At 45.5% G+C, this 23,064-nt stretch overlaps 1 protein-coding gene and 1 long non-coding RNA gene across 23 annotated transcripts in view; one reads left to right on the top strand and one right to left on the bottom strand.

The window, feature by feature from the left end:
- Window positions 1-691: 691 nt before the first annotated feature.
- Window positions 692-4,591, bottom strand: LOC128343624 (uncharacterized). Its single transcript, XR_008315623.1, has 3 exons — window positions 4,058-4,591; window positions 2,545-2,640; window positions 692-963 (listed from the first exon to the last, which is right to left on the bottom strand). It is a non-coding gene; the product is annotated as an uncharacterized LOC128343624 (long non-coding RNA).
- A 110-nt stretch (window positions 4,592-4,701) lies between these two features.
- Window positions 4,702-23,064, top strand: part of PCBP2 (poly(rC) binding protein 2) — a 30,019-nt gene continuing 11,656 nt past the window's right edge. For 2 of the 22 annotated variants that reach the window (XM_053293012.1, XM_053293010.1), the window contains exons 1-12: window positions 4,702-4,936; window positions 7,324-7,460; window positions 7,931-7,954; window positions 8,040-8,072; window positions 9,794-9,910; window positions 12,473-12,604; window positions 16,349-16,477; window positions 18,434-18,508; window positions 20,227-20,313; window positions 21,145-21,186; window positions 22,360-22,432; window positions 22,797-22,835. In XM_053293012.1, coding sequence (XP_053148987.1) covers window positions 7,392-7,460; window positions 7,931-7,954; window positions 8,040-8,072; window positions 9,794-9,910; window positions 12,473-12,604; window positions 16,349-16,477; window positions 18,434-18,508; window positions 20,227-20,313; window positions 21,145-21,186; window positions 22,360-22,432; window positions 22,797-22,835 — 820 coding nt within the window. In that variant the 5' untranslated portion in view covers window positions 4,702-4,936; window positions 7,324-7,391. Of the gene's footprint in view, window positions 4,937-5,681; window positions 5,816-7,323; window positions 7,461-7,930; window positions 7,955-8,039; window positions 8,073-9,793; window positions 9,911-12,472; window positions 12,605-16,348; window positions 16,478-18,433; window positions 18,509-20,226; window positions 20,314-21,144; window positions 21,187-22,359; window positions 22,433-22,796; window positions 22,836-23,064 lie in introns of those variants that run through there. The other 20 variants (XM_053293027.1, XM_053293026.1, XM_053293016.1 and 17 more) reach the window with 13 other exon arrangements.

The following is a 23,064-nucleotide window of genomic DNA, read 5'->3' as shown; positions in this document are numbered from 1 at the left end:
TGTGTTAAAAAATGATGCTTAACTTGCAGGGGCGGTGGCGACTCCAAAGGCCTTTAGGTCCAGGCTCCAAAATTACCTGGGTGCATCTCTGATTGGTCTGCATGAGCACTTTTTAAAATAAAATCCTATCGCCGATGCTGCCACTTAGAATCTGTGTGAGGCTTTGCCCGATTCAGCAGCTGTACTGGTGGAAGATATGTATATGCGATTATTCCCAGGTAGTCCCACATCAACAGGGGAACGATTTAATTTTCAAGATGGACCTCTTATCAGACATTTTCTAGAGCATGGTTACAAAGTTTACAGATCACATGTATCCTACCGAAGCAGAGATGATATCAGATTTTTGAATACTACAGGAGCACAACAGGTAATGCTGAGGTTACCATAGGACTATAATAAAGAGTAAACAACAATTATTGCTATTCCCATAAATACCATCGTGGGTTTGAAAGTCTTTTGAGAAGACCTTTCTCAGAATAACCCTGCCTTCCGTAGTGAGGTCAGTAGCTATTAAAAATAAGGCCTTCTTTGTGGTGGCCCCCCTTGTTGTAAAATTTAACTACCCAAGGAGGCTCATCAGGTATGCTTTATTTTTCTATTGAAAAGTGAAAGAGGTGGTGAGGATAGGACTATTCAGACAGGTATTCATTGTCTAAGATTTTATTCTGGATACTGCTAGGGACTGGTTTTAGCTGGCCTTGCTTGTTTATGCTCTTTTTAAGCATTTAGACCCCTTGGCCTCTTAAGTGTTCATTAAAATCAGTTCGTACAAATGAAAATATAGTAAGGGCACGTTTTACATGGTTATTCTGAAAGAATGACTCTCTCCTCCTCTTCGATATTCCTTAGGGATCATGCTCGTATCTTTGTCCTGATACAGACAGATACAGCCTATCTTTTCCAACAGGGGTGCTGAAAAGAGCAGGAGCTGCCCCTGGATCCTGGAATAGCTTCATGTTCCTGTGAGAATAAATTAGCAAGTTGAAACAGCACAACATTGCAGCAACTGTGTGTGAGAGTTAGCACCCTGTTAAAATAAGGAGGGCTGTTCACACCCATCCTCGCCTGATCTCAGTTCTATGCCGATGTTACCTCTCTCTCCCCACTCCAGATTTCTACATATTCTCAATCAGGGTTTGCACAAGTAAAAGCATATCAAGGCCCTGCTTCATACGTGACCTTTCCTTACACAGATGCAACTTCAGTGTTGGAAACCAATCTGTACACCATCAAGGGTAAAATCTGCAGGTCTCTGCAATCTACGTCAGGGATGACTGGCACATTGAAGCACAGCAAGGTCCTTCCTTACTACCCTCAAAGAAACCAAGTAGCTACCACAAAAAAGAGAGAGACATGGAACGGCATCATCCTGAGTCAGCCCCTTGGTCCATCTGGCTCAGCACTGCCAACTCTGACCGGTGGCAGCAGCTCTCCAGGTTTTCAGGTAGGGGACTTTTGGACTTAAGAGTTCAAAATCAGAATTGAGCTTAGGACAAAGCATGCGCCCTGTTGCTGAATGATGGGTCTTTCCACAAGTCCCGTGACACTTTAAACAGATAAACGGTGGCATAACTGAGGTGCAGACTGAGCCAGTAAGTCTGATTCACATAGAGGGGCAGTTCAGGCATTTGTTCCACTGTTTCAATAGTGTGTGTATACCTTCCCCATAGGGCTGTTTCACACCATCTATTTTGTCTCCATGCAATTTAAACAGCAAAAATGGTTTCTTATCACTGAGGAACCACTGCTGTCCCTCATTAGCCCTGGGATTCAGGAACAGTCCTCAGAGGTCAACTTTATTTAGTTCTAATATTTTAATCGCCTTTTCATTTTTAAAGATGGCCAAGCCGGTGTACATACAGAATAAACATACACACAAAAACCACCACACCTCCTAAAATATAAAAATCCCGAAAACAAAAGAAAAAACAAATAAGATGGGTGCTATATCATCTCAAAAAAACCTGGCAGAATAGGCAAGTGTGAATAGCTCTCCTAAAGCTCAGTGATGTTGAACCTTGGCTGGCTGGCCTCTCCAGAGAGAGCATTCAGTGGCGGCGGCGGCAGCATGGCACCCTAATTGAAAAGATTTCACAGAGCAAATGTCCAAAGGTATTCCTTGAGCACAGCTTCCCCTTGAGATCTGAGTTACTGGTCAAAGGTGTGATATTGAAAAAGGTTCAAGTCTATGCAGCACTTATGTATTGTAATATTCAACACAATACTTTCCGTGCACTAAGCCAGCATAGTAAGACAGCACAGTCAGAAGATAAGGTGAAGAATCCATGGAGGCTGCTAGGACTGACAAGGACTCTGATGCATCCAGGACCTGTTTTTAACATCAGGATTCAGCCTGAATAGTAATACACACGTTAAATCACGCACAGAACATTTTCCCCTAACAACTGAATTATCCATACTTAGAATGTTCCTCTGGAAGGAATTCCGTGTCAGAGAACGTGGCTTATTGGCAGGTCTCATTGTTTTGTGACAGTAATTGTCCTTCCCCCCAAAATTAAGCACTGCTTGATACTCCCTCACCTTCAGTTGTTGAACTCTCTCACCCTGGAGATTATCCAAGGACCATGTCTCTTTCAGAAGCATTGGAAGGAGCTTTTATTTGGTAGCTTTTGAAGGCTGGATTTAAGGTGACAGAGGATTAAGGTGTTGCCACATGACATCTTAATTGGATGTTTTCTATTTGTTATTTTAATCACATTACCCATCCCAAGTCTTACATATTCATAAGTAAATAAAATACATCCCTGTTGCAATAAAACTACTACTCTCCAAAGTGTATCCTCAGATTATGTATGGTGCACAATTGGGCCCACTTAGTAATTTTGCTCTGCTAGAAACTCTTCAAACTAAGTATATAAGAATTATATTACAGCTCCCATGCTGTGTCTTAAATACTGTCATTAGAAGGGAGGTGGGTCTGGTCAGAATTGAATCATGTTACTGGAGATCAATCATACTTTATTGGTCAAAATTTGTATTTACAAAAGTTGGCTTAGTACATTTAATTTTGGAAGACTCTTTTAACTCCAAATGGAAATTGGAAATTACGGAAAAATTATTAATATACGGATTTTCTCAAGATGATCTTATTAGATCAGGCTTCGACCAGGCCAGAAGAACTATTGTGCAACATATCCAGAACATGGAGTTGCAGATGGAACGCGCTAAGTTACCAAGTGACATTTACATAGGAAGTCAGGGCATTGAGCTTAGGCCTGCTACATATTTAAGTAGTATCTTAATATCAAAGTTTAGATGAGCTCTAACACTTGTCTTTGTAAATGCTCTTCCAACAGCTGTACTCCATGGGAGATTCCAGGGTACACCATACGCATTATGATTATGCCCTTGTGGATCTGGTCACGTTGAAGCAACAGCTCATGTTCTCCTGTATTGTGATTATTACAGGGACATAAGACGCCAATTAATTGCCCCACTTTTGATCAATTTTCCGGGTCGTGGAGATGATTTTTATTTAAACTATTTGCTTACTAACCTTAACCCGGATGTCATCCATATTATTATGTCATCCATATTGTGGCCAAATATTGCTATAAAATATGCCAAATGCGTATTAATGTAGTCTGATTTTATATTTTTATTTGTTTTATTATTTGTTGTATCGCTGGTCTAGGACCGAAATAAAGTTTTACTTACTTACTAGTAAATAAAATATGCCAGATGTGTTGAAGCCAATGGAAAACCTGGGTGTTTTGCAGAAGATAATCTCTTTCTGGATTTGTGTCTTTGAACTAGTTCATTTTCTTTCTTCCCCCCATTCAGAACTGTTTGCTCTCTCTCTATCCTTGTCTGCTTCTCTTCTGCTAGCACAATGCTCATAATTAGGATGCATTGGATGTGGAGGAAGAGACTGAATGTCTCTCAAGGGTCCTGTGGTTGCACTGCCCCTCTCCAAATCCCAGTCAGTGGGAACCCAGGTTTACCCTTCACAACAACAGTGCTCCTGAGCACGCAGGACTTTACTTTTCTTAATGGTAACATTTCATAAATATGTGAGAAAGAAGAGGCATACTCTCAGAGACGCCACTGAGGTGGTCGGGGTACCTAATTTTGCTCCATGGCTATCTTGGCGACCCGTGGCTGCAGCTGGGCAAAGGACGTGTTGTTTTGACCTAGATAGCCGCCTCTTTACAGGAATTTAATGGATATGGAAGCCGATGAGAACCACTAATGCTTTCATCTTCATGGTCACACTCTAGATTCTGTTTCCAAGTGTGATGCACACTATTGGGATCTAGCTTGCTGATTTATTGTTAGATAGACAGCTAGACAAACAGATCGGATGACGTCTTTCTTCTTCCTCTCCGTCCCTTTCCTGCTGTTACTCTTCTCCATCGTTCCCCACTAGGGCCACGCTGCTTTTGGAAGACTACACAGCAGGCAGCCGAAAGGGGGAACCTTGCCGCTCCACCGTTGGAGGCGCTCTACCCAGCGCCGCCGTTTGCTCACCATTGCGCACACTCTATGGTTCACAAACAACGGCGTCAGCCAGGACCGCGCTAGCCTTCAATCTCTGTGGTTCTAGCGCGCAAGAGGGCTGCACGGGGGAGGAGAGAGGAGGAATCTTATCGTTTCCGGGTCAAGGCGGGGTTGAAATCGCCCCGCTCTCCAGCTCCCCCTCCCAGACCCGCCGAGGCCGCCGCCGCAAGAGCAGCTGCCGCAGCCCCTTCCCGCTGCCCTTGCCCTCCTCCCGCCGCCGCCATCCCGCCCGCCTGCCCCGGCTCTCTCCTCCTCCCCTCCCCCCGTCCCGTTCCCTCCGCCCACCCCGGAGACCCGCGCACCACCCGCCCTCCCTCCTCCCGCTCCCCCCGTCCCATCCCCTTCCCCTCCCCGCCCGAGTGACCGACCGAGCGGGCGGACGCGCGCGTGGCCGGGCCAGCCACCCCGCCAGGTAAGGGCTTCCCATCGCCCCTCGACTAGCATTCATTTTTTCCCCCTTCCGAGTCCCCGGCCTCGAGTAGCCGTGCTCTTCCGTCGACCCTGCCACGCAGCCCGGCTAGAGCTCTAAGCAAACCCGGGGACGCGCTCGGGGCCTGCTGCGGCCTACTCCCTCCCGAGTGCGTGTGTGAAGCGCTGGAGTTAGAGCGGGGGAGGGGTGGCGCTGTTACTTCCACCTGCGTACTGGGGAGGAGCAGGCCCCGCGTGGATCGGACTGTGGTGGGGAAGGAGTGTGGGGAGGCCGCAGTAGCCCGGAGTGTGTGGGGGGCGCTGTTGCTGCGTCACATTGGGCGGGATCTGGGCCCAGGCCCGGGCCGCGCGCGAGGAAAAGAGAGGGCGAAGGGGGAGGGGCGGGCATTCTGCTTTGGGAGGGGGGAGGAGGAAGGGAGGGGGGGGGAGGAGGAGGAGGAGGGATTGACGCTAACGCGGTCGCCTGGGATCAGGAGAATGGAAGAGGCCCGCGCTCGGGCAAAGGCCAGGGGCGGGCGCGCGGGCGAGCGAGCGCGCAAATCTCCCTGAATGAAGCAGGCGTCGCGGTGTGTGTGCGGGGCGCGCGGGGCGAGAACAGTGTGTTTGGCGTCTTGTTCTTTCAAAACACGCCCAGACATTGATCCAGCGCCCTCTTCATCCTTCCCGCAGTTCCTTTTCAGCTTTCTCAGCTCGCCAAGGGATGAAAGACATTTTGAGAACTCTGTGGAGCGGGAGGGGGGTGGGTGCTTGGCTTAAACAAACAATATAGAGCTATACTCCTGTGAAAGTTCCGATTAGAGGGAGTTCTTTTAAAAGTGGGATTCCTCTTTTTTTTGTCTCCTCGCCATTGACTGGTTGGAAGGTGCGTTTTTGACAGACTTTCCCCCTAAAACGTTGGGGTAAATAACACAAGAACCGAAATAGATTTGAACGTAAATTTAGATGGCAGGAAGCAAAGGACAGAGTAGTTCTACCGGTTTTGTTGGTCTCTAGAGTGAATAGTCTTGGGTTGGGAATGAGTTTGAGATTTTGGAGTGAGATGAAATACTTTAATTGGAGCTTTAGCATCCAGGGCAGGGGATGTGGACCTGTCTTGCTCCTTTTAGAAAACTGAACCCCAACTCCCCCAGCTAGCAGTGCATCCATTAATTCATGTTTTGCTCAAGCCGTTAGTTTTGAAATGCATTGGCTGAAAATTTTGCCTATATTGTCCATTATCAACATTGGCAGTTAATCTGTCTTCAAACTAATCTATGCCCCACACACAAACAAGCAGGAATTAAGCAAACATTGAATAATATATTTAAATATGTGCATCAGGCAGTGCAATGTCAGAGAAATAGCATACTTAAATCTTGGGGTTAATCAAATACATAGTTATGCCCCCTTGACTTTGGTTTTGGTTGCTTTGTCTAGTTTAAGAATAAAATGAGGTTTTCAAACTTGATTAATAATTTAGATTAAAAAGGCTTCATGCCAGAGTTGGCATCTTTTTTCATATTTTCTCAAAATATATTGTTCTGCTGATTTTAAAAATTACTGCTGACTTCTGGGCACTATAGTCTAGCCTTTATTTCTAAATCTTGTTGTGTGGCGGCTTCCAGTGGCTACTTCATAGTTTAGAAAGAAACAGTTTGCACATGCTCAAAGGTGCCCTAGTTTGGTTGAGCCTAATATTAAAAACAGATTCTGGGGCTGTATCATGTAGTTGGCTATCAAGGGTCGTGGCATTTAGGAAAGCATATTGTGTTGTAGGCACACAGCCAGACTCTGGAATGTTAGATGGAGACAGTGTTCTAGTTGTAGTGTAGCTGAGGCTGTGGAAGTGACTAGGAAGCTTCTTTGCTGAAGCTATTTGTAGTTTGCTGAGCAATGGAGCTGAAAACTGAAAGTGACAACTGATCTCTATCTCTCCTTCTAGTAAGGGAGGGAAGGAATGGAGGCAGGTCAGGTTGTTCAAGGGGGATGCATCTACTTTATGTCATGAATGTTCCAGGGATTTGACTTTAACCTATGGTCTCTTCTAAGTATTTACACATTTGGTTGCCAAGTACCACCTGATCAGTTTATAAATAAACACATGGAAGGTGTAAACCTCTGGGCACCAACCATTTAACCATTATAAGCATTTGCAAATCTGTGGTTTTAACAGCATGTCAGTGACTGACTGGGTTATTCCTCTCCTGTTAAATGGTGCTAAATCTGTTTTGGGAATACAATAATGTTGGGACCTGCATGATACTCGGAAGAGAGCATGTGCACAGGGCACTAAATATTCAGACACTATCATAAAAGCGGGAGGAGGATAAATTGTTAAGTCCTTGCTTGTATGACTGGAGAATAGTACAAAATGGTCTTTTTCTGTTATAGTTTGATTCCCCCCAGTGACCAAAGATTTGACCACTGACTAAGCCTGACTTAACTGAACACAGCTCAAGATGGACACCGGTGTTATCGAAGGAGGTTTAAATGTCACACTTACTATTCGCCTACTTATGCATGGGAAGGTACTTGCTCTTTCTCATCTTTTATGCCAGACTGAAACTAGGTCACAGTAAATGTCTTGGAAAACCCAGTTGTCTGATCAAATTAAAATATCCGTTTGCTCTTGTTTGCTATGTTCTTTGCAGCAGAGTGCTTTATTAACCCCAGTGGAGGATATCCATAACTCAGTAGTTAATAAAAGTTGTTTGGGTGTTGGTTGAATTACTGACTTAAGCTTCCTCTTTAACCTCTTTATCTGGGACTTTATATGATTTTGTTAAACTTCTTATATAATTCTTCTCCAAGCATCAAGTTATGGGAGTGCTATACTGTATTAAACATCTAAATGTACAGATTTATCCCATTAACTGAAGATTGAGACTTTGTATGAAAACTGTGGGAAACTTCTATGTTACTATAAGCATTACCATGGAAGGGTGGGACTTCATTGAATTACCAGAATGAGGATTTCAATTTATGTTTTATATTGCAGGAGGTTGGAAGCATCATTGGGAAGGTATGTGACTCAACTTCTTAATCTGTTACCTCAATTCAGATTAATGACACTAGTAACCAGTTTCTCCTCTCTTTCTCTTATGTAGAAAGGAGAATCTGTAAAGAAGATGCGTGAAGAGGTAGGAAATGGGTTATTGCACCCCCAGGCCCCAATAAAGACAAGACACACATAGTTGGATGAACTAGGGCTACTTTATTAATTTAATTAATACAAATCCTGCAGCGAGGCCTGACAATTCAGAGTGCAGTTACCCCAACTAAGGGTCATTCTCATGAGGACCGCCCAACCCCAGGCGAAAGACTGGGAATTAGTTCCTCCCAGGCTGAATCTGGACATAACAGCCATGGGGTGAAACCCTGCTGAGGGGAGGTTGGACAGCCCCACCCACTCCAGGCTGCAAAACTGAGTAGTGGGTGCCAGCCTGCCCCCAAGTAGAAGTGGATCCCAGCCCAAGGGCTGCAAAACTGCAAGGGCTGTTCCTTGATTTGCCTGCTCACCTTAAATGGCCCTCCAGTCAAAACACCAATTAATACACTTAAACTAACTTGCACTCATTGACAAAGTGACCAATCAAGAGGCGACAACTCTAAAAACAGTTTCGATGAGAAGTAGGTGGGAGAAGGCCACACCAAGGCCAATCAGGTGTGGCCCAAAAAATCCCTACTTGGCCCCTAATGGTGACCGGACTTCCCTCACTGAAATGGGGGGGGGGGGAGGGATGCTATGTCTAAGCAACTGAGCAAGTGCTATGGAGCTGACTGTTTTAAGATGCTGCTCCTGAATTCCGATTGGCTAGTCCGCTTCATGTGACTTACTGCAAAAATGGTGGCCTCCGTGTCTGTTTCAGTGGCCGAAAGCACAACCCTGCCCCCTGCAGTTGCATGAAAGTGGCAGGGAGTGGTAAAATGCCTATAAAATAAATCAAGGGAGAATTAAATAGGACAGTAAGGGTACCAGATGGTAAAAACATTTGAGTTTATAATCTTTAGGAAAGGTATGAAGGTATTCTTGTCCAATCCTAGTTTGGATGTTGCCAGCTGTGGAGGGAAGCCTTTTTAAGAACATAGGAAGCTGCCTTATACTGAGTCAGGCCATTAATCTATCTAGCTCAGTATTTCTAAATAGACTGGCAGCAGCTCCTCCCAAGGTTGCAGGCAGGAGTCTCTTAGCCCTATCCTGGAGATGCTGGGGAGGGCGCTTGGAGCTTTCTGCATGCAGATCCACTTCCCATAGTGGCCCCATCTCTTAAGGGGAATATCTTGGTGTTCACAGGTAGTCTCCCATTCAAATGCAAACAAGTACAGACTCTGCTTAGCAAAAGCAACAATTCAGCAGGGCTTGCTACAACAAGACCAGCTCTCCCCTCATGGGAAGGAGTGGCAGTCATTTGCATGTCAGCTTCTAAAAGCCAAGATTGATTTGGAACCTTGCTGTGCTAGCATGTCTCATCTACTTAAGACAAAATATATAGAGGTCATTCACACAATCAAGAACTGTTCTACTTGGGTTTGGGAACTGTGTCCTCCCAATCTTTGATTGTGTGGAAGCAAGGTAGGAGGAAAACCTGGGTAGCTTTCCTCCTACCTTGCTTCCACACAAGCAGAAATTGGGAGGACACATAGCTCCCAAACCCGGGTAGAACAGTTCTTGATGGTGTGAATGATTTCACGGTCTGATCCTTTGCATTTTTATTTGGAAGCAATTCCCATTGAGTTCATTAGGTCTTGTTTCCAAGTGAGTGTGTGTAGGATTGTAGCCTTAGGTAGAGAGTCAGATGAGGAATGGGATGGAATCAAAAAGTGCTAGATTTTTATCCTGATACTCATTTCCTTTTTCTAGAGTGGTGCTCGCATTAACATCTCAGAAGGGAACTGCCCAGAACGGATTATCACTCTTGCTGGACCCACCAATGCCATCTTCAAAGCATTTGCTATGATCATTGACAAACTGGAAGAGGTATGTGTTGATCTTTGTCAGCTAGCCCTGGTGAGTTGACGACACAGCTAGAATAACCACTTTGGTGCTCTGTTCCTGGAATGACTGGGATAATGTGTTCCTTCTGCTGGCTTGTTGTAGGCAATGGCCTGCTTGTGTACTTTCTGGTTGCATTAATTTACCTTGGCTTGTAGTGCAAGGATGACAAATCTAAATGAGCTTTACTTCGCAGCACACCACATATGGTGTATTTAAACTGTGCTATGCAATAGAGTGGCCCTATCCATCCCCAGCACAGCATCCCTGCAGTGGCTGTTGCTGGTGTCCATTTTTTTTAGATTGTGAGCCCTTTGGGGACAGGGAGCCATTTTATTTATATATTATATCTATGAAAACCGCTTTGGGAGCATTTGTTGAAAAGCGGTATATAAATATTCATTTTATTCGTAATAGTGGGACCTTGCACAGGAAGTCTTGAAGCATGGAGGTAATTCACTTGTTCTTAATATGAGAGTATCCATGCTTGTACTGTCCAAGAATGTACAGCTTTGTTCAAGCAACATACGACTCTATCCAGTATTGTGGAAAATTTCAGACATGTATGTTAAAAATGACCTGTCCAAACAGTAGTTTAGTCATGTCTAAGTGTTCCTTGGTAGTTGGTCTAGATGTTGTGACAAAAGTTCTCAGTGAGGTTGAGATCTGGGTTAAGAGTTGGATTTGACACGGATCCTCAACACATGGTCACTCCATAGTTTCCACCTTGACCCTGTCACATGAAGATTTTGTTGTTCTGCAGCCAAGATTCTCTCTGAGGCAGACCTCCCTGTGGCGCCTCAGGCTCTTCACTTGATACCGCTGCTTGAAGTACCTCCCAGCACAAATCTTCCCTAGTCCTGACTGCCTTCAGCCAGACTGTGGGCCTCCCTGCCATTAATCTCAATCAGTGTAGCCGCTAAAATAAAAAAATCAAAGCTTGTGCCTGTCCACTTCTAGGGATGATGGACCAATAGAACAGTTCTATTTCTTGTTCTTGGGCTTCTCAGTTTCCCACGTTCTGAAATTATACTCTTCCCATATGGTTCTGCTGTCTGGAGTTGGAACAGCTGTCTTCTGCCTTGATTAGAAGCTAACAGGCAGACACAGGGTAAGGGGTCCTGAATAGACAATGTATTTTTTTGGCACTGCAGTTTTGAGTCTGAGAGAGCCAACAGCAAGTTACCCCTCATATACAGATCATATCTCCTTTTGTAAAGTTTACTTGTCCTTGATGTTTCAGTAGAGCACCTCTGAAGCTGGCTTACTCCATGAAGCACAAGACTGGCTTTTATCCTATCAAATTAAAAACAAGTGAAAACTATTTATAACTTGTTTAATATAAAAATGGGAAGCTGCTACTCCAGTAAAATAGTTTTTGTTCTAAACATCCAAATGCTGGTCATCTGTGTTCCCATTAAAGCCAAACAGCTATTCAGTAAACTCTAGCAGTAAGGATGCTGCTTATTGATGTGCTAGCTGTGCTTTTTAACTTCTGAAATGCAATGCCTGAGCATTAGCAGAATGTCAGTAACTTGAGAGCACTCTTTGTGCTTGACCCACCTCCTCTTTAAGAGTCTGAGCTGCTGCCCTTGACTAGTGGAAGACAGTGTCCCATTGCACCTGGCATGGAGACTTGCACTTTGCTGAACCCAATAGCTTCTAGGGCTATTTAGGTTCTTGGACTGTGTTATTGTAAAGCTTGCATCGTGGCCAAAATCTTAGATACTGGGTTTAACCTCTGGCACAAATAGATGGTTTAATTTCTGATTGTTGGGCTGTTTGAGATGGATGTAATGGCCTGACTTTATTAGGCCAGATCAGATGATGATTGACTGCAGCTGGGTTTCTCCCCATTGCATAGTGCAGATTGTAATTACTCCTAGACAGCCTCTGGAATGCAGACACTGTGGCCTGCTTATTTTATGCTGAGTAATGCAGATAAGAACTTGCCATTACACATGAGTACAGAGCCTATATGTCCTTGATCTGTGCTATAAGAAAAATATTAAAGTATATATGGGAGAGTTTTAGATGGCATGGGGCCCCATAAAAAGTGCCCCCTTATTAGGATTATAACAGTTTAGGAAATGAGTACATGGTCTAGATTTGGCTACTCCCAAGGTGATTTATTAAGCTGATGAGCATGTTTGTGCACTTTGCTCATATTCCATTGAGAAGTTTATGGCTCAGGAGAATTGGGTCTTCATGTGAGGTGGATGCACAAGGAGCTAAGCAGCCTAGTGTTGTGTAGTTTTAATTACTGCTGCAGCACTGTTTCTGGTGTGGTTGCTTGGTCATGGGACTGTGTAGATTCAAGAACAGTCTTGAATGCTGCATAGTTTGAATTGGTGTTCCATAGTAAAGAAATGAATACTAGATTCTGTGATGCTCTCTGCAAAACGTGTGCATTGTTTGAATATTGGCTACTTTGCTTTAGCATCTGTAGCTTGTTGATATTCTGATGGCTGAATAAATTAAAATGACTAATCATGTGTTCATCTGAAGCTTCAGTTGCTTGAGGTTTCTGTTGACTTCTGTTCTCAGGACATCAGTAGCTCAATGACCAACAGCACGGCTTCTAGCAGGCCCCCCGTCACTCTGAGACTTGTGGTACCTGCCAGCCAATGTGGCTCTCTCATTGGGAAAGGAGGCTGCAAGATCAAGGAGATAAGAGAGGTGTGTATCTGACTCTTTCTAAGGTTGTGATTGTCTGTCACAGAACACTGCCCTTATTCCCCTTCGCCATGACTCCACCCTGTACCAAATGTATTAAGGCTGAATGCCACACATAGACTCTGCGTCATCCTGCTTAATACAGCCACTTATATTTAGTGCTCATGAAACTGAAACCCAGAGCGACTGGAGCCAGGCATAGTACAGTCAGATGCTTTCCTCCCTTCTCCCTCTCCACTCACTTCCATGGTCAATCTGTTGTCAAATGGATGGCAGGCAGAACTCTGTTAGGAGAGGGAGACTTGACTGACTAACTTGGATGTCTTTAAATAAAAAAACAAAAAACCTACCCCATTACAAAGTATGAAGGATAACTTAAGGCATGGGGTACAAGTTTGCAGGGGTGCTCGGATTTCTTTTTCCTTAAATTTCCTAGACGTATGAATAGGAAACAAAATCTTGAATAGTTGCCATCTCCTTCACTACTAATTTTGATGTAGCAGGTTTGAGTGGTCACATTTAATAAGTATTCACATTTAAGATATTTCTAGGTTGCCTTTCAGTAAACATATTTGGGCAGTGTACAATACAAACTCTGTATGTGTGTATGTATGTATATAAAAATCACAAAAGCCAAGCAAAATAGCAGCCTAAAAGCTCAGTGCATATAGTCCATGTTAAAACCAGGTCAGACATGCTGGAATAAACACATGCCTGGATCACTTAGACCCCACTATCTTATGTGCAGTATTTTTGTTCCCCTCACTTGCTTTTTTTGGAGTCTTGAGTGCCTTTTTAGAACCCAACAGGAGGAAAATAGGCAAGGAAGTTGAAACACTTAATAATAATCTGTGTACTCTTACAATACAAGGGTTTAAGTGGCATGGTTTGGGGGGAAACTTTACATAAAAGTTATATACTCAGAATTGAGTTGTGACCCCTAAAGCATAGGAAATGGTCCTTATCTTTTCATTTAGAACTTTCTATTGTTCCTGGTGTTCAGGATGGGTTAGAATGGATTCCTTCTTTAACACCCCCCTCCCTGTCCACACAAGGCTTGAGGTTGAGCTAGACTGAGAGATGGTGACTTGCCTTAAGCTACCGCCTTCCTCTTGTCCTGACTACTGTGCTCTGGGCAGTATACCATTCTGGCGAGTACTGTCATTAATGTCAGTTGCAGATCTGTAGCTACTGGAAGTCCATCAGTTAAGAACTGCTGTGGAGATGTCAAACTCGGGTGAACTTCATCTCCTCCTGTGTGTCTCTGTACCTCAAGCCTAGATTACTTTTGATAGGGCTATAGCAAAATTCTCTCAGCTCACTAGGAGTGGAATAAACTGGTTAGTTCTGACAGACATTTCCAAATGTCTGTTCAAAACCAAATTTTGCCTTATTAAGCAGACTATTCCATATCCAAAGTAGTATGATGAGGTCAACCTGTGGTAGGTAAAGCAGATGTGGCCAGACTGCTGTAACACATTGAACTGCTGTTCAAGATAGCCCAGAAAAGTCAAATGGTGCAAATTGCTGCCGAATGGATGCTTATCGAAGCAAAGCATCACTTGTGCGACTTTAGTATTGCACCAGCAGCATTTGTTTGTTATTTATTTATTTATTAATTAAAACATTTCTATTCCGCCCAAAACTTACATCTCTGGGCAGTTTACAACAGAATAAAAACAAAGTAAAACATTTGTTAAGACAAAAATGGGGCGGGGGGGGGGGCACACACATTACAACAATCTAAAATTTTTAAAATATTTTAAAACAGCATTAAAACCATTAACACAACATTAATTAAAAGCCTGGGTGAAGAAATGTGTTTTTAAAGACTTCTTAAAAGCTGTCTGAGATGGGGAGGCTCTTATTTCACTAAGGAGTGCATTCCAAAGGCTCGGGCCAGCAGCGGAGAAGGCCCGTCCCTGAGTGGCCACCAGACGAGCCGGTGGCAGCTGCAGATGGACCTCTCCAGCAGATCTCAGTGGGCGGTGGGGTTCATGCTGAAGGTGTTCCCTTAAATACCCAGGGCCCAAACTGTTTAGGGCTTTATAGGTTACAACCAGCACCTTGTATTTTGTCCAGAAACATATCGGCAGCCAGTGTAGCTCCTTCAATACAGGAGTTATATGGTCTCTCCAAGATGACCCAGAGACCAGCCTGGCTGCCGCATTCTGGACCAGCTGTAGTTTCCGGACTACGTATAAGGGCAGCCCCACATAGAGCTCATTACAGTAATCCAGTCTGGAGGTTACTAGCAGATGTACCACTGTTTTGAGGTCATTCACCTCAAACGGACGCAGCTGGCATATCAGCCGAAGCTGATAGAAGGCACTTCTGGCCACTGCCTCAACCTGGGACACCAGGGAGAGGCTTGGATCCAGAAGCACCCCTAGACTGCTTACCTGTTACTTCTGGGGAAGTGTGACCCCATCCAGAACAGGCAGATCAAAATCATCTCTCGAGTTCCAACCCCGCACAATGAGTACCTCTGTCTTAGCCGGATTCAGTCTCAGTTTGTTATCCCTCATCCAGCCCATCACCGACTCCAGGCAGGCATTTAGGGAGGTTTTGCCCTCTCCCGATGATGCTGACCTGGAGAAATAGATTTGGGTGTCGTCAGCATACTGGTAGCACCCTGCACCAAATCTCCTGATGATCTCTCCCAGTGGTTTCATGTAGATAATAAACATTGGAGACAATATGGAGCCCTGGGGAACACCATACAAAAGTTCAGATTTTGAAGAACAGCAGTCATTCCACCTCCCCGCCCATGATCCCTCACCTGTTCCTCAACAGAGTAGCCTGGAGGAAGAAGCTGGGACCACACTGGGCCCCCAGCCTTCCCAGCTAGGTCTCTGTAATACATACCAGGTCGGCGCCTTCATCCAGAATCATCCTGGTTTGTTTCCTGACGCAATTTAAAGTGCTGATCTTAACCTTTATTGCCTGGGACTGGATTCCTTTTTAAGACTGCCCTTGGGCATATGTACCTCTGATCTCTGGCTGCTTCCAGACACAGATTTGGTTGTTGGATACAAGGAACAGGGCTTTTCTCAGTGGTGGCACTTCTTTTTCGAATTGTCTTTCAAAAGATTTCCACCAACCCCCTTCCCTCTCTGTTTTAAGAAGGCAGTAAAAATCTTCCTCTTTCAAAGGGCTTTGAATTGTGCTGGCTTTAGCTTGTGTTCAGACTGCCGTTTTTACTGTGGTGAATGCCGGTTATCTCTGTATCTCAGGGTTGCACAACTTTAGCCCCGAGTTGTCACTGGACTACAACTGCCATCATTTCTTAAAGTTGGCCAGTGGCTGGGATGAGGGGAATTGTAGTCCAACAGCAGTGGGAGGGCCAAAACTGTGCAGCCCTGGTTTATTGGCTTGTTTGCTGCCCTGGGAAGACTTGTCCTAAAGGGTGGGGTATGTGTGTTTCAAATGATAAATACTTTAATTACAGATTAGGCTTTCCCAACTGCAGAACAAAGTGATAGTGAAATAGTAAAAAAGGAAGATGGGTAGGCCTTGCATGATTTCTCTTCTACAGTTTTGTCAAGCACTGGATATTTGCTGGAGCAACTGACCCTGTGATTTGTTACGTAACAGCCAAGCAGTACATTTGCTTATGGCTAGCATTAAACCACTCTGACTGCAGGAGAAAGGGCATCCTTGCTGGTATAAACAAAGCTGCAGTCTTGCTGTAAGGGCCACTGAATCATGAAGCAGAATACCTGATGTGCTATTTTTAATCTTAAGAGCACAGGGGCGCAGGTCCAGGTGGCAGGAGACATGTTGCCCAACTCGACTGAGAGAGCGATCACCATTGCTGGGATTCCACAGTCCATCATTGAGTGCGTCAAACAGATCTGTGTGGTCATGCTGGAGGTAAGTAATGAGTGGGGCAGCCTGCTTTCTCTGAGATGCTAGGCAAAAAAAATCCCTTTAAGAATTTATATACAGAGGGTGTGACTGTTAATAGCTTTTGAGACAGCAGCAGAAGGGCAAAAGGGGCATTGTGGCTGGACTGTGGCCAGCAGCTTTCTTTGTTTGGAACAGCTGATACAGGATTCCTGTGCTGACAGCTGCCTTCAAATGCTGGTTTGCTTCATAAAGGAGCAGGTGGGAGCTGGTGTCTGAGAAAATGGAAGTTTTCTCTTTTGGTGATGTGGTTGGTTCAAGTGATGCTTGGAAAAGTCAGTGGGGTCTTGGTAGGGGAAACTGCTACATTGACGACGAATATTTATATCCTGCTCTTCAACAAAAGTTCTCAAAGTGGCTTACATAGATAGAAATAAGGTAAGATGGCACCCTGTCCCCAAAGGCCTCACAATCTAAAAAGAAACCTAAAGGTAGACACCAGCAACAGTCATTGGAGGGATGTTGAGCTGGGGTTGGTGATGGCCAGTTGTTCTCCTGCTAAATAAAGAGAATCACCACTTTGAAAAACGTGCCTCTTTGCTCACTTAGCAGGGGATCATATCTATTAGGCCTGTGCATGTTGGTAAAATCAGAATCCTGACATCTGAATTCCCTGCCCCCACCACTAGGAGGCATTAGACTGTGGGGAAGTGTCCCGGTTAGCATCCTAGTGGTGGGGGCTCTTTCACTTGCTGATTCACTGCCCAGCAATGGTGCAGGGGTGGCTGGGCAGCGCAGAATTACTTGGGAGTCTGGGACAGGGGTGGGCAGGAAGTGCAGAACTGCTCCCTGGGTAGTGTTTCAGTGCCTCTAATTTGAGGTGCCAAAATGATTTGTGTTTCTCCAGCCAAGATGTGGGGGGGGTGGGCACTGCAAACAGTATTAGGAAGGACTTACCTGCCTTCATTTCTTCTCTGCTGTCCATTCTCACAAGCAACACCATGCAGAGGCTTCCTGTTTGGGAATGGGCAGTTCCCTGTTCCCAGCATCCTGCAGGCACCATCATTGCATGAATGGCATCCTGCTGAGCACTCAAGATGGTGTCCAGGCACGTGTAGACGCCATTTACATGATGTTAATGCCTGCGGGATGCTGGGAACAGGAAACTGCCTGTTCCCAAACAGGAAGCCCTTGCACAGCATCGCTTGTAAGAACAGACAACAGGGCTGTTTTGGACTGCATGATGCTGGGGTGGCGGCGGAGTGACAGGGGCAGGTAAGACCTGTCTCCTTCCATTTAAAGCACCCACTTGCTGCTGCCTCGGATGTGCACAAAATGTTTTGTACACATCCCTACTGCACACTGCTGGGGAAATGGGCTTCTGGGGATTGGAGTCCTGCACTATTAACTTGTAGGTGTACTTGGAAGCGGATAGTCCTTGTTCTAAGGTGAGCAGGTTGTGAAGAGAGCGAGGAGTCTGAGGGAGCTGCCTCTTTGGAAGCAGTGAAACAGCTGTTGGATATTCAACACAGGGCATACAAAATGGTTGCATTAATAGCTCTATTGTGTAATTAGATGAGGGTTGTTTGGCCCTCTGCATTCTTGCTGGGACAGGGTAGTCCTTGTGGCATCATCTGTCTAGAACCATTGATCTGAAGAAATTGTAAGCTAATCTAAATTGGTGCTACGATTTTTCTGAAGTGGTTCTGTTGCTGCTTGTCTTAGTGGTGCCTCGTGAAGTTAGTCTCACTTCACAGTGACTCTCTTCTTAGAGCTCATGGTACTTTTAAGTGGCCTGATTAGTCTGCCTTTCTACAACAAAGTGAAGTGGCTGCTGTTAGAGACTGAGAGGAGGAATTGTAGAAGCCAGTGAATAGAGCATTTTGTTAGCTCAAACACCTGACTGTATAGTTCTCAGAGTCCTGTCACTGGAGAGGCCTTGGTAACTAACCATGTTTTTCCTCTGGCTCTTCTGTAATCTAGTCTCCCCCAAAGGGTGTCACCATCCCCTACCGACCCAAGCCATCCAGTTCTCCTGTCATCTTTGCAGGCGGTCAGGTAAGGCTATTCCTCTTTTGGTTAGGCATGGGTGGGGGCAAGAAAGTAGTAGCCTACCAAGCTTCAACACTGCCAGCACACATCAAACCACTCTGTGCATGCTTATCACCTGTGCTGCCCACCTGGCCAGTGCAGTGCTACCTCTGCTGCTTTGGTTTTGTTCTTTGGAGGCTGCTCTTGAATGTTCAACAGGCTCTGATGTCCATTGGGAATTGAAGTAGTCAGCAATTGGGGTGGGGGGAATTGGCTGGAATTTGAAACTCACTCCAGATATAGTGGTTAGCCCAAATTTGTCTTCTGGCCTTTGAGTTCTGATGTAACACTCCAACTAGTGTGTGTTTGTAGTGGAAGGCCTTGCATTGTGCAGAACAAGTAGTTCTAAAGCAGCATGGGGTGAATATTGAGGGTCAGGTGTTGGGAGAACTGGAACCCAGAGGACTGGGGAAGTGAGGAGGAGATCCTGTTGATGCCATCATGATGTTGATACCCAAAATCTAGAACATTTTGAAAGAACTTTAATAAAGTGATGATGCCTTAAGGACAACTTGAATTCTACTTCCCTTATAACCATGTCTCTGAGGTCACATGGCTAGTGTAAACATGCCAGATATACTGGATCTCGTTTGCTCTCCAGTACAGGTACACAGGGCCATGGGGTACAGATGTGTTAAATTATTGGTGAAACAAAGCATTGTTATGGCAATTACAGGATGGGACTTCAGTCTCTCAGCTGGCTGGAATCCTGTTATCATTACCATGGATTTAAATAAAACATGCTTGCTTGAGTGGGCTGTGAGAGTTCAGGAAGATCCTGCAAAGTATTTAATGTTGAAAATTCTTTGCAGGTGCATAATTTAGGCAGCTAGATCTTGTGTGAGGCTAGGGCATCTAGGTTTGAGAAGCGAAGTCTCTCAGAACTTCATGCCCAAGGAAGACTCGTGGAAGAGTATGTGGAGTGGAGTTGGAACACTCTGAGGACTTGATCATTTGACTGCTTTTGAGCACAGTGCCTCAATGCCCACCTGTAGCTTTTTGCAGAGGCTTCAGAAGTGGCTTCTTCAGACGAGGGCTAACTAAGCAAGTTGGAAGCGATGAACGTGAGAGATGGGAACACTGGGTGTTGATAATGGATAGTTGCAGTTAGCAACAGAAAAGTAGAGGCCAAGCTGGTCAGGTTTGGTTGGAGTGCACCCAGTGCTTGTACATTCATATACCATCTATACTGGGATATCTGGCTGATACTTCTTCTTGCTGGGGAAAAGGTGCTGTCGTGGTCTTGTTCTTGCCTCAATCCCTTTCCTCTTCTTCCCTGTCCCCCCTCCCCCCATTCATATTACCTTACCCTCCAGAGGCTCTTGACAGCTTGCTAGGCAGTTAATTGCCAGTGGAAAAGCACATAGGAAGTTTTATTGCAGATGCTTGCAGTAGCATGCTTGCATTCTGGAGGCTGATCTTGTGGCAGGGTAGCCCACTAGAGAGCAAGGCTCATGCCCATGCAGGCCCCCTTGTCCCTGCAGGTGTAGACAGTTGGGGGTTTGCCCTCAGGGAAGATCTCACACTGTCCTGTGTGCTACTGATGTGACGTGAGTTGGAGTCGGCCAGCATCTGTCTAGTACAGGTTAGCCCTTGGATCAGAGTAAGCTAATATATGACTTTGGTGTTAGTGAAAGGTTTCGGATTGACAGCCCTGGAGACTGAAGTCCTCTATTTATCCACAGGACAGGTACAGCAGCGGCAGTGCAAGCTACCCCCACACCGCCCCATCAATGTGCCTCAACTCTGACCTGGAGGGACCACCTCAAGAGGTGAGAGGGGAGTTCAGTCTCCATGGCCCATTCAATCCTTGGCCTCTTTGAGACTGCCAACAGGGTGGCAAGACTGGTGGTGGCGGCGGCTTGTGCTGTGAACTCCTGTTCATTGGGAGCTGGATTAAGGCCACCAAACACTACCTGGCAGGCCTAGTAGGCATCCCTGCAGGTGGTCACTGCTTGGTCAATTCCAACCTGGGCTACACTTCTCCCCGTGCCCTGGAAGTGAGAGACTTGTACCCCCAAAGCCTCACTTAGTGTTAAGCCAGTCCACGCACAGAGGTGACCTTGCTGGGTTGCTTCCGTAGGGCAATTCCCAGAACCATCAAGTTTGGCTACTGTGCTCTTCCTAATTGTCCAGATGCATTTCTGCCATCTAGCACTGTTGGCCAGCACCTGGCTGTAGTTTGTCCACTAGGAGTGTGGAGCAATGGGGCGACTTAGTGGGGAGGGGGATGAATGCCCAGCTGGTTCCTCTTAGCTTTAAAAGCAGTTGGAGGCATAGGGAGTAAGCGGAGCTTCCCATTGGGGGTCTGGTTTGGCTTGTGCGTAGAGCAGGAGGGCTTGTAGCACTGTCCAATCCTCCACTACACAACAAATCTTCACCAACAACCAGCTGTAACCAATCCTTTTTGTGGTGGGGACCAGTTTCCCTTCTCACACAATACACCAAGCAAATTAAAGCAGCCCCCTTAAGAGACCTACCTTCAGGCTCCCCACCAACAATTCTCCCCCTCAGCTCTCTGGCTTCCTGGCTAGTTGAAATCTGTCTGTCACTGGGTGGCTGTCCAATGGTTTTTAATAGGACTGTTTTCCTCCTCTTTGTAGGCCTATACCATTCAAGGACAGTATGCCATTCCACAGCCAGATGTAAGTTTTGTTTACACTTCTTGTCTTGAAATCACCCCACCTCTCCCTTCAAAATTTCTCCATGCTTTCTCAACAAGCAGCTTTAGAAGTCCGTTTTGATTTGAAACTGAAATCTGACCTAAAAAGATTCATCAAATTTATTCAGCACTTCTTTGTGTAGCCAATCTTGATCTGTCCTCCTTTTTCTGCCGGCCTGTGACACACTTGCACAGCAAAGCTTGGTACACTTCTCCAAGTTCCAGTTTCCCTCCCTGCCCCTCACCCCAAAGCCCCACCATTACAAACAAACAAACAAAACAAACTCCATGGTATACTGTCATTGTGGTTCTTGGTAATGGGCGTAGGGCATCGGGTGTAGTGTGCTTCACCATGGTGGTGGAGGGGAGGCTGGCCTCAGACGTCTGCTTTCAGCTCCAAACATGATGCTGAACACATCATGTAGACACTGTGCAGGTGTGGCTAGAAGGTGGTGGGGCTTTCACTTGGGATGCCGTTTCCTTGGCATGCTTCCTGCTGATCAAGCCATTAGCTAGCTGTCTTCACATGATGTGTGAAAGGATGTTCTTCCCTGTCTTCTTCCTCCTCCTCATATCTTCTGGTGTTGAGCTAGATGCAGGCACTTGCAGCTCCTTATGGAAGGGCATTTAAGGACTGGATCTCTGCTCACAGCATGCTTAGAGCAGGGAAGGGGTGGGGCTGGGATGAACAGGTTGAGCAGAGTGAGCTAGCAAATGGCAGTGTCTAATACTGGGGAGAGCATCTGACTTCATTCTGGTCACTCCTCATGATATACCTCTCCCCTCCAAATGCTTGACAGAGTCCTGCATGGTGTAGTCCCAAGCACCACTGCAAACCAGTCTCTGTGTTACTTTGCCTGTTCGTGCTTTGTCTCCTAGTGTTTGTCACAATTCACTGCAGATGCCTTCTGGTGAGCGAGGGTATTCTGAGATGGGTGTGGGCCTCGTACCCCATGGTGCTTTCCTTTTTGTCTGCACCCATCTCTGCTCAGGGAAGCGCTTGCTCCTTAACCCAGTTTTCCTTCTAAACTTCTGCCCCAAGGGGTAGCGCTTCATGCTCAGCTTGCAATATCTGTGTTCTTATAAAGTGTGTGCTGATCAGGTAGGCCTTCAAAATGCTTAACCTCAGTCTCTCTCTCTTTCTTTGCCTTTCTAGCTGACCAAGCTGCACCAGTTGGCAATGCAACAGTCACACTTTCCAATGTCTCATGGCAACACTGGATTCAGTGGTATGAAAATTCCTTCTTTTTTGTATAACAATGGCCACTTGGCCTTCAATGCAGATGCTTGGCTTAAGTTTCATTATCTCACTTAAAAAATAACACACAGGTAAAGATCTTGGGGAGAGGGTGGACTTACTGTCCTTGAAAACAAGACATCAGATTGCTTTTAGGCACAGTTTTCAGCCCTAGGTAGGTAGGGCTGCTTCTCCCCTCACTCACTTTTTCAACAGCTTTGCCAGTTACTTTTTTGCCTTTCAGCTGCTGCGATCCTGATAGTTGTGCCAAACTGTATAAAAGTTATCTTGTGGCTGAAAGTCTGCTAGGGCTTCAGCTAGGACCACCACACTTATTGTCCCTTGTATCTTGACAGGCGTTGAATCCAGCTCTCCAGATGTGAAAGGCTATTGGGGTAATGACTGAAAAAACCTGTAGTTACTCTATTTTGTGTTAATACCGGTGGGAGCCTCTTTTCTGGCCAGCAAGTTCTGCTAACCACATACAGTGCAAAGAACTGCAAAACACAAAAGGCAGCATAGGTGTAAAGGTCATTGGTTAGGCTTGATAAACCTCTGTGGAAAAAACCAACCCAGAAGAATCTCTGCTGGAGAACAGAACACAGTTGAATGATGAAATGTCTA

Source organism: Hemicordylus capensis, chromosome 2, assembly GCF_027244095.1.
Source record: "Hemicordylus capensis ecotype Gifberg chromosome 2, rHemCap1.1.pri, whole genome shotgun sequence".
NCBI lineage: Eukaryota > Metazoa > Chordata > Lepidosauria > Squamata > Cordylidae > Hemicordylus > Hemicordylus capensis.
This window is presented reverse-complemented; position numbering and strand designations above follow the sequence as displayed.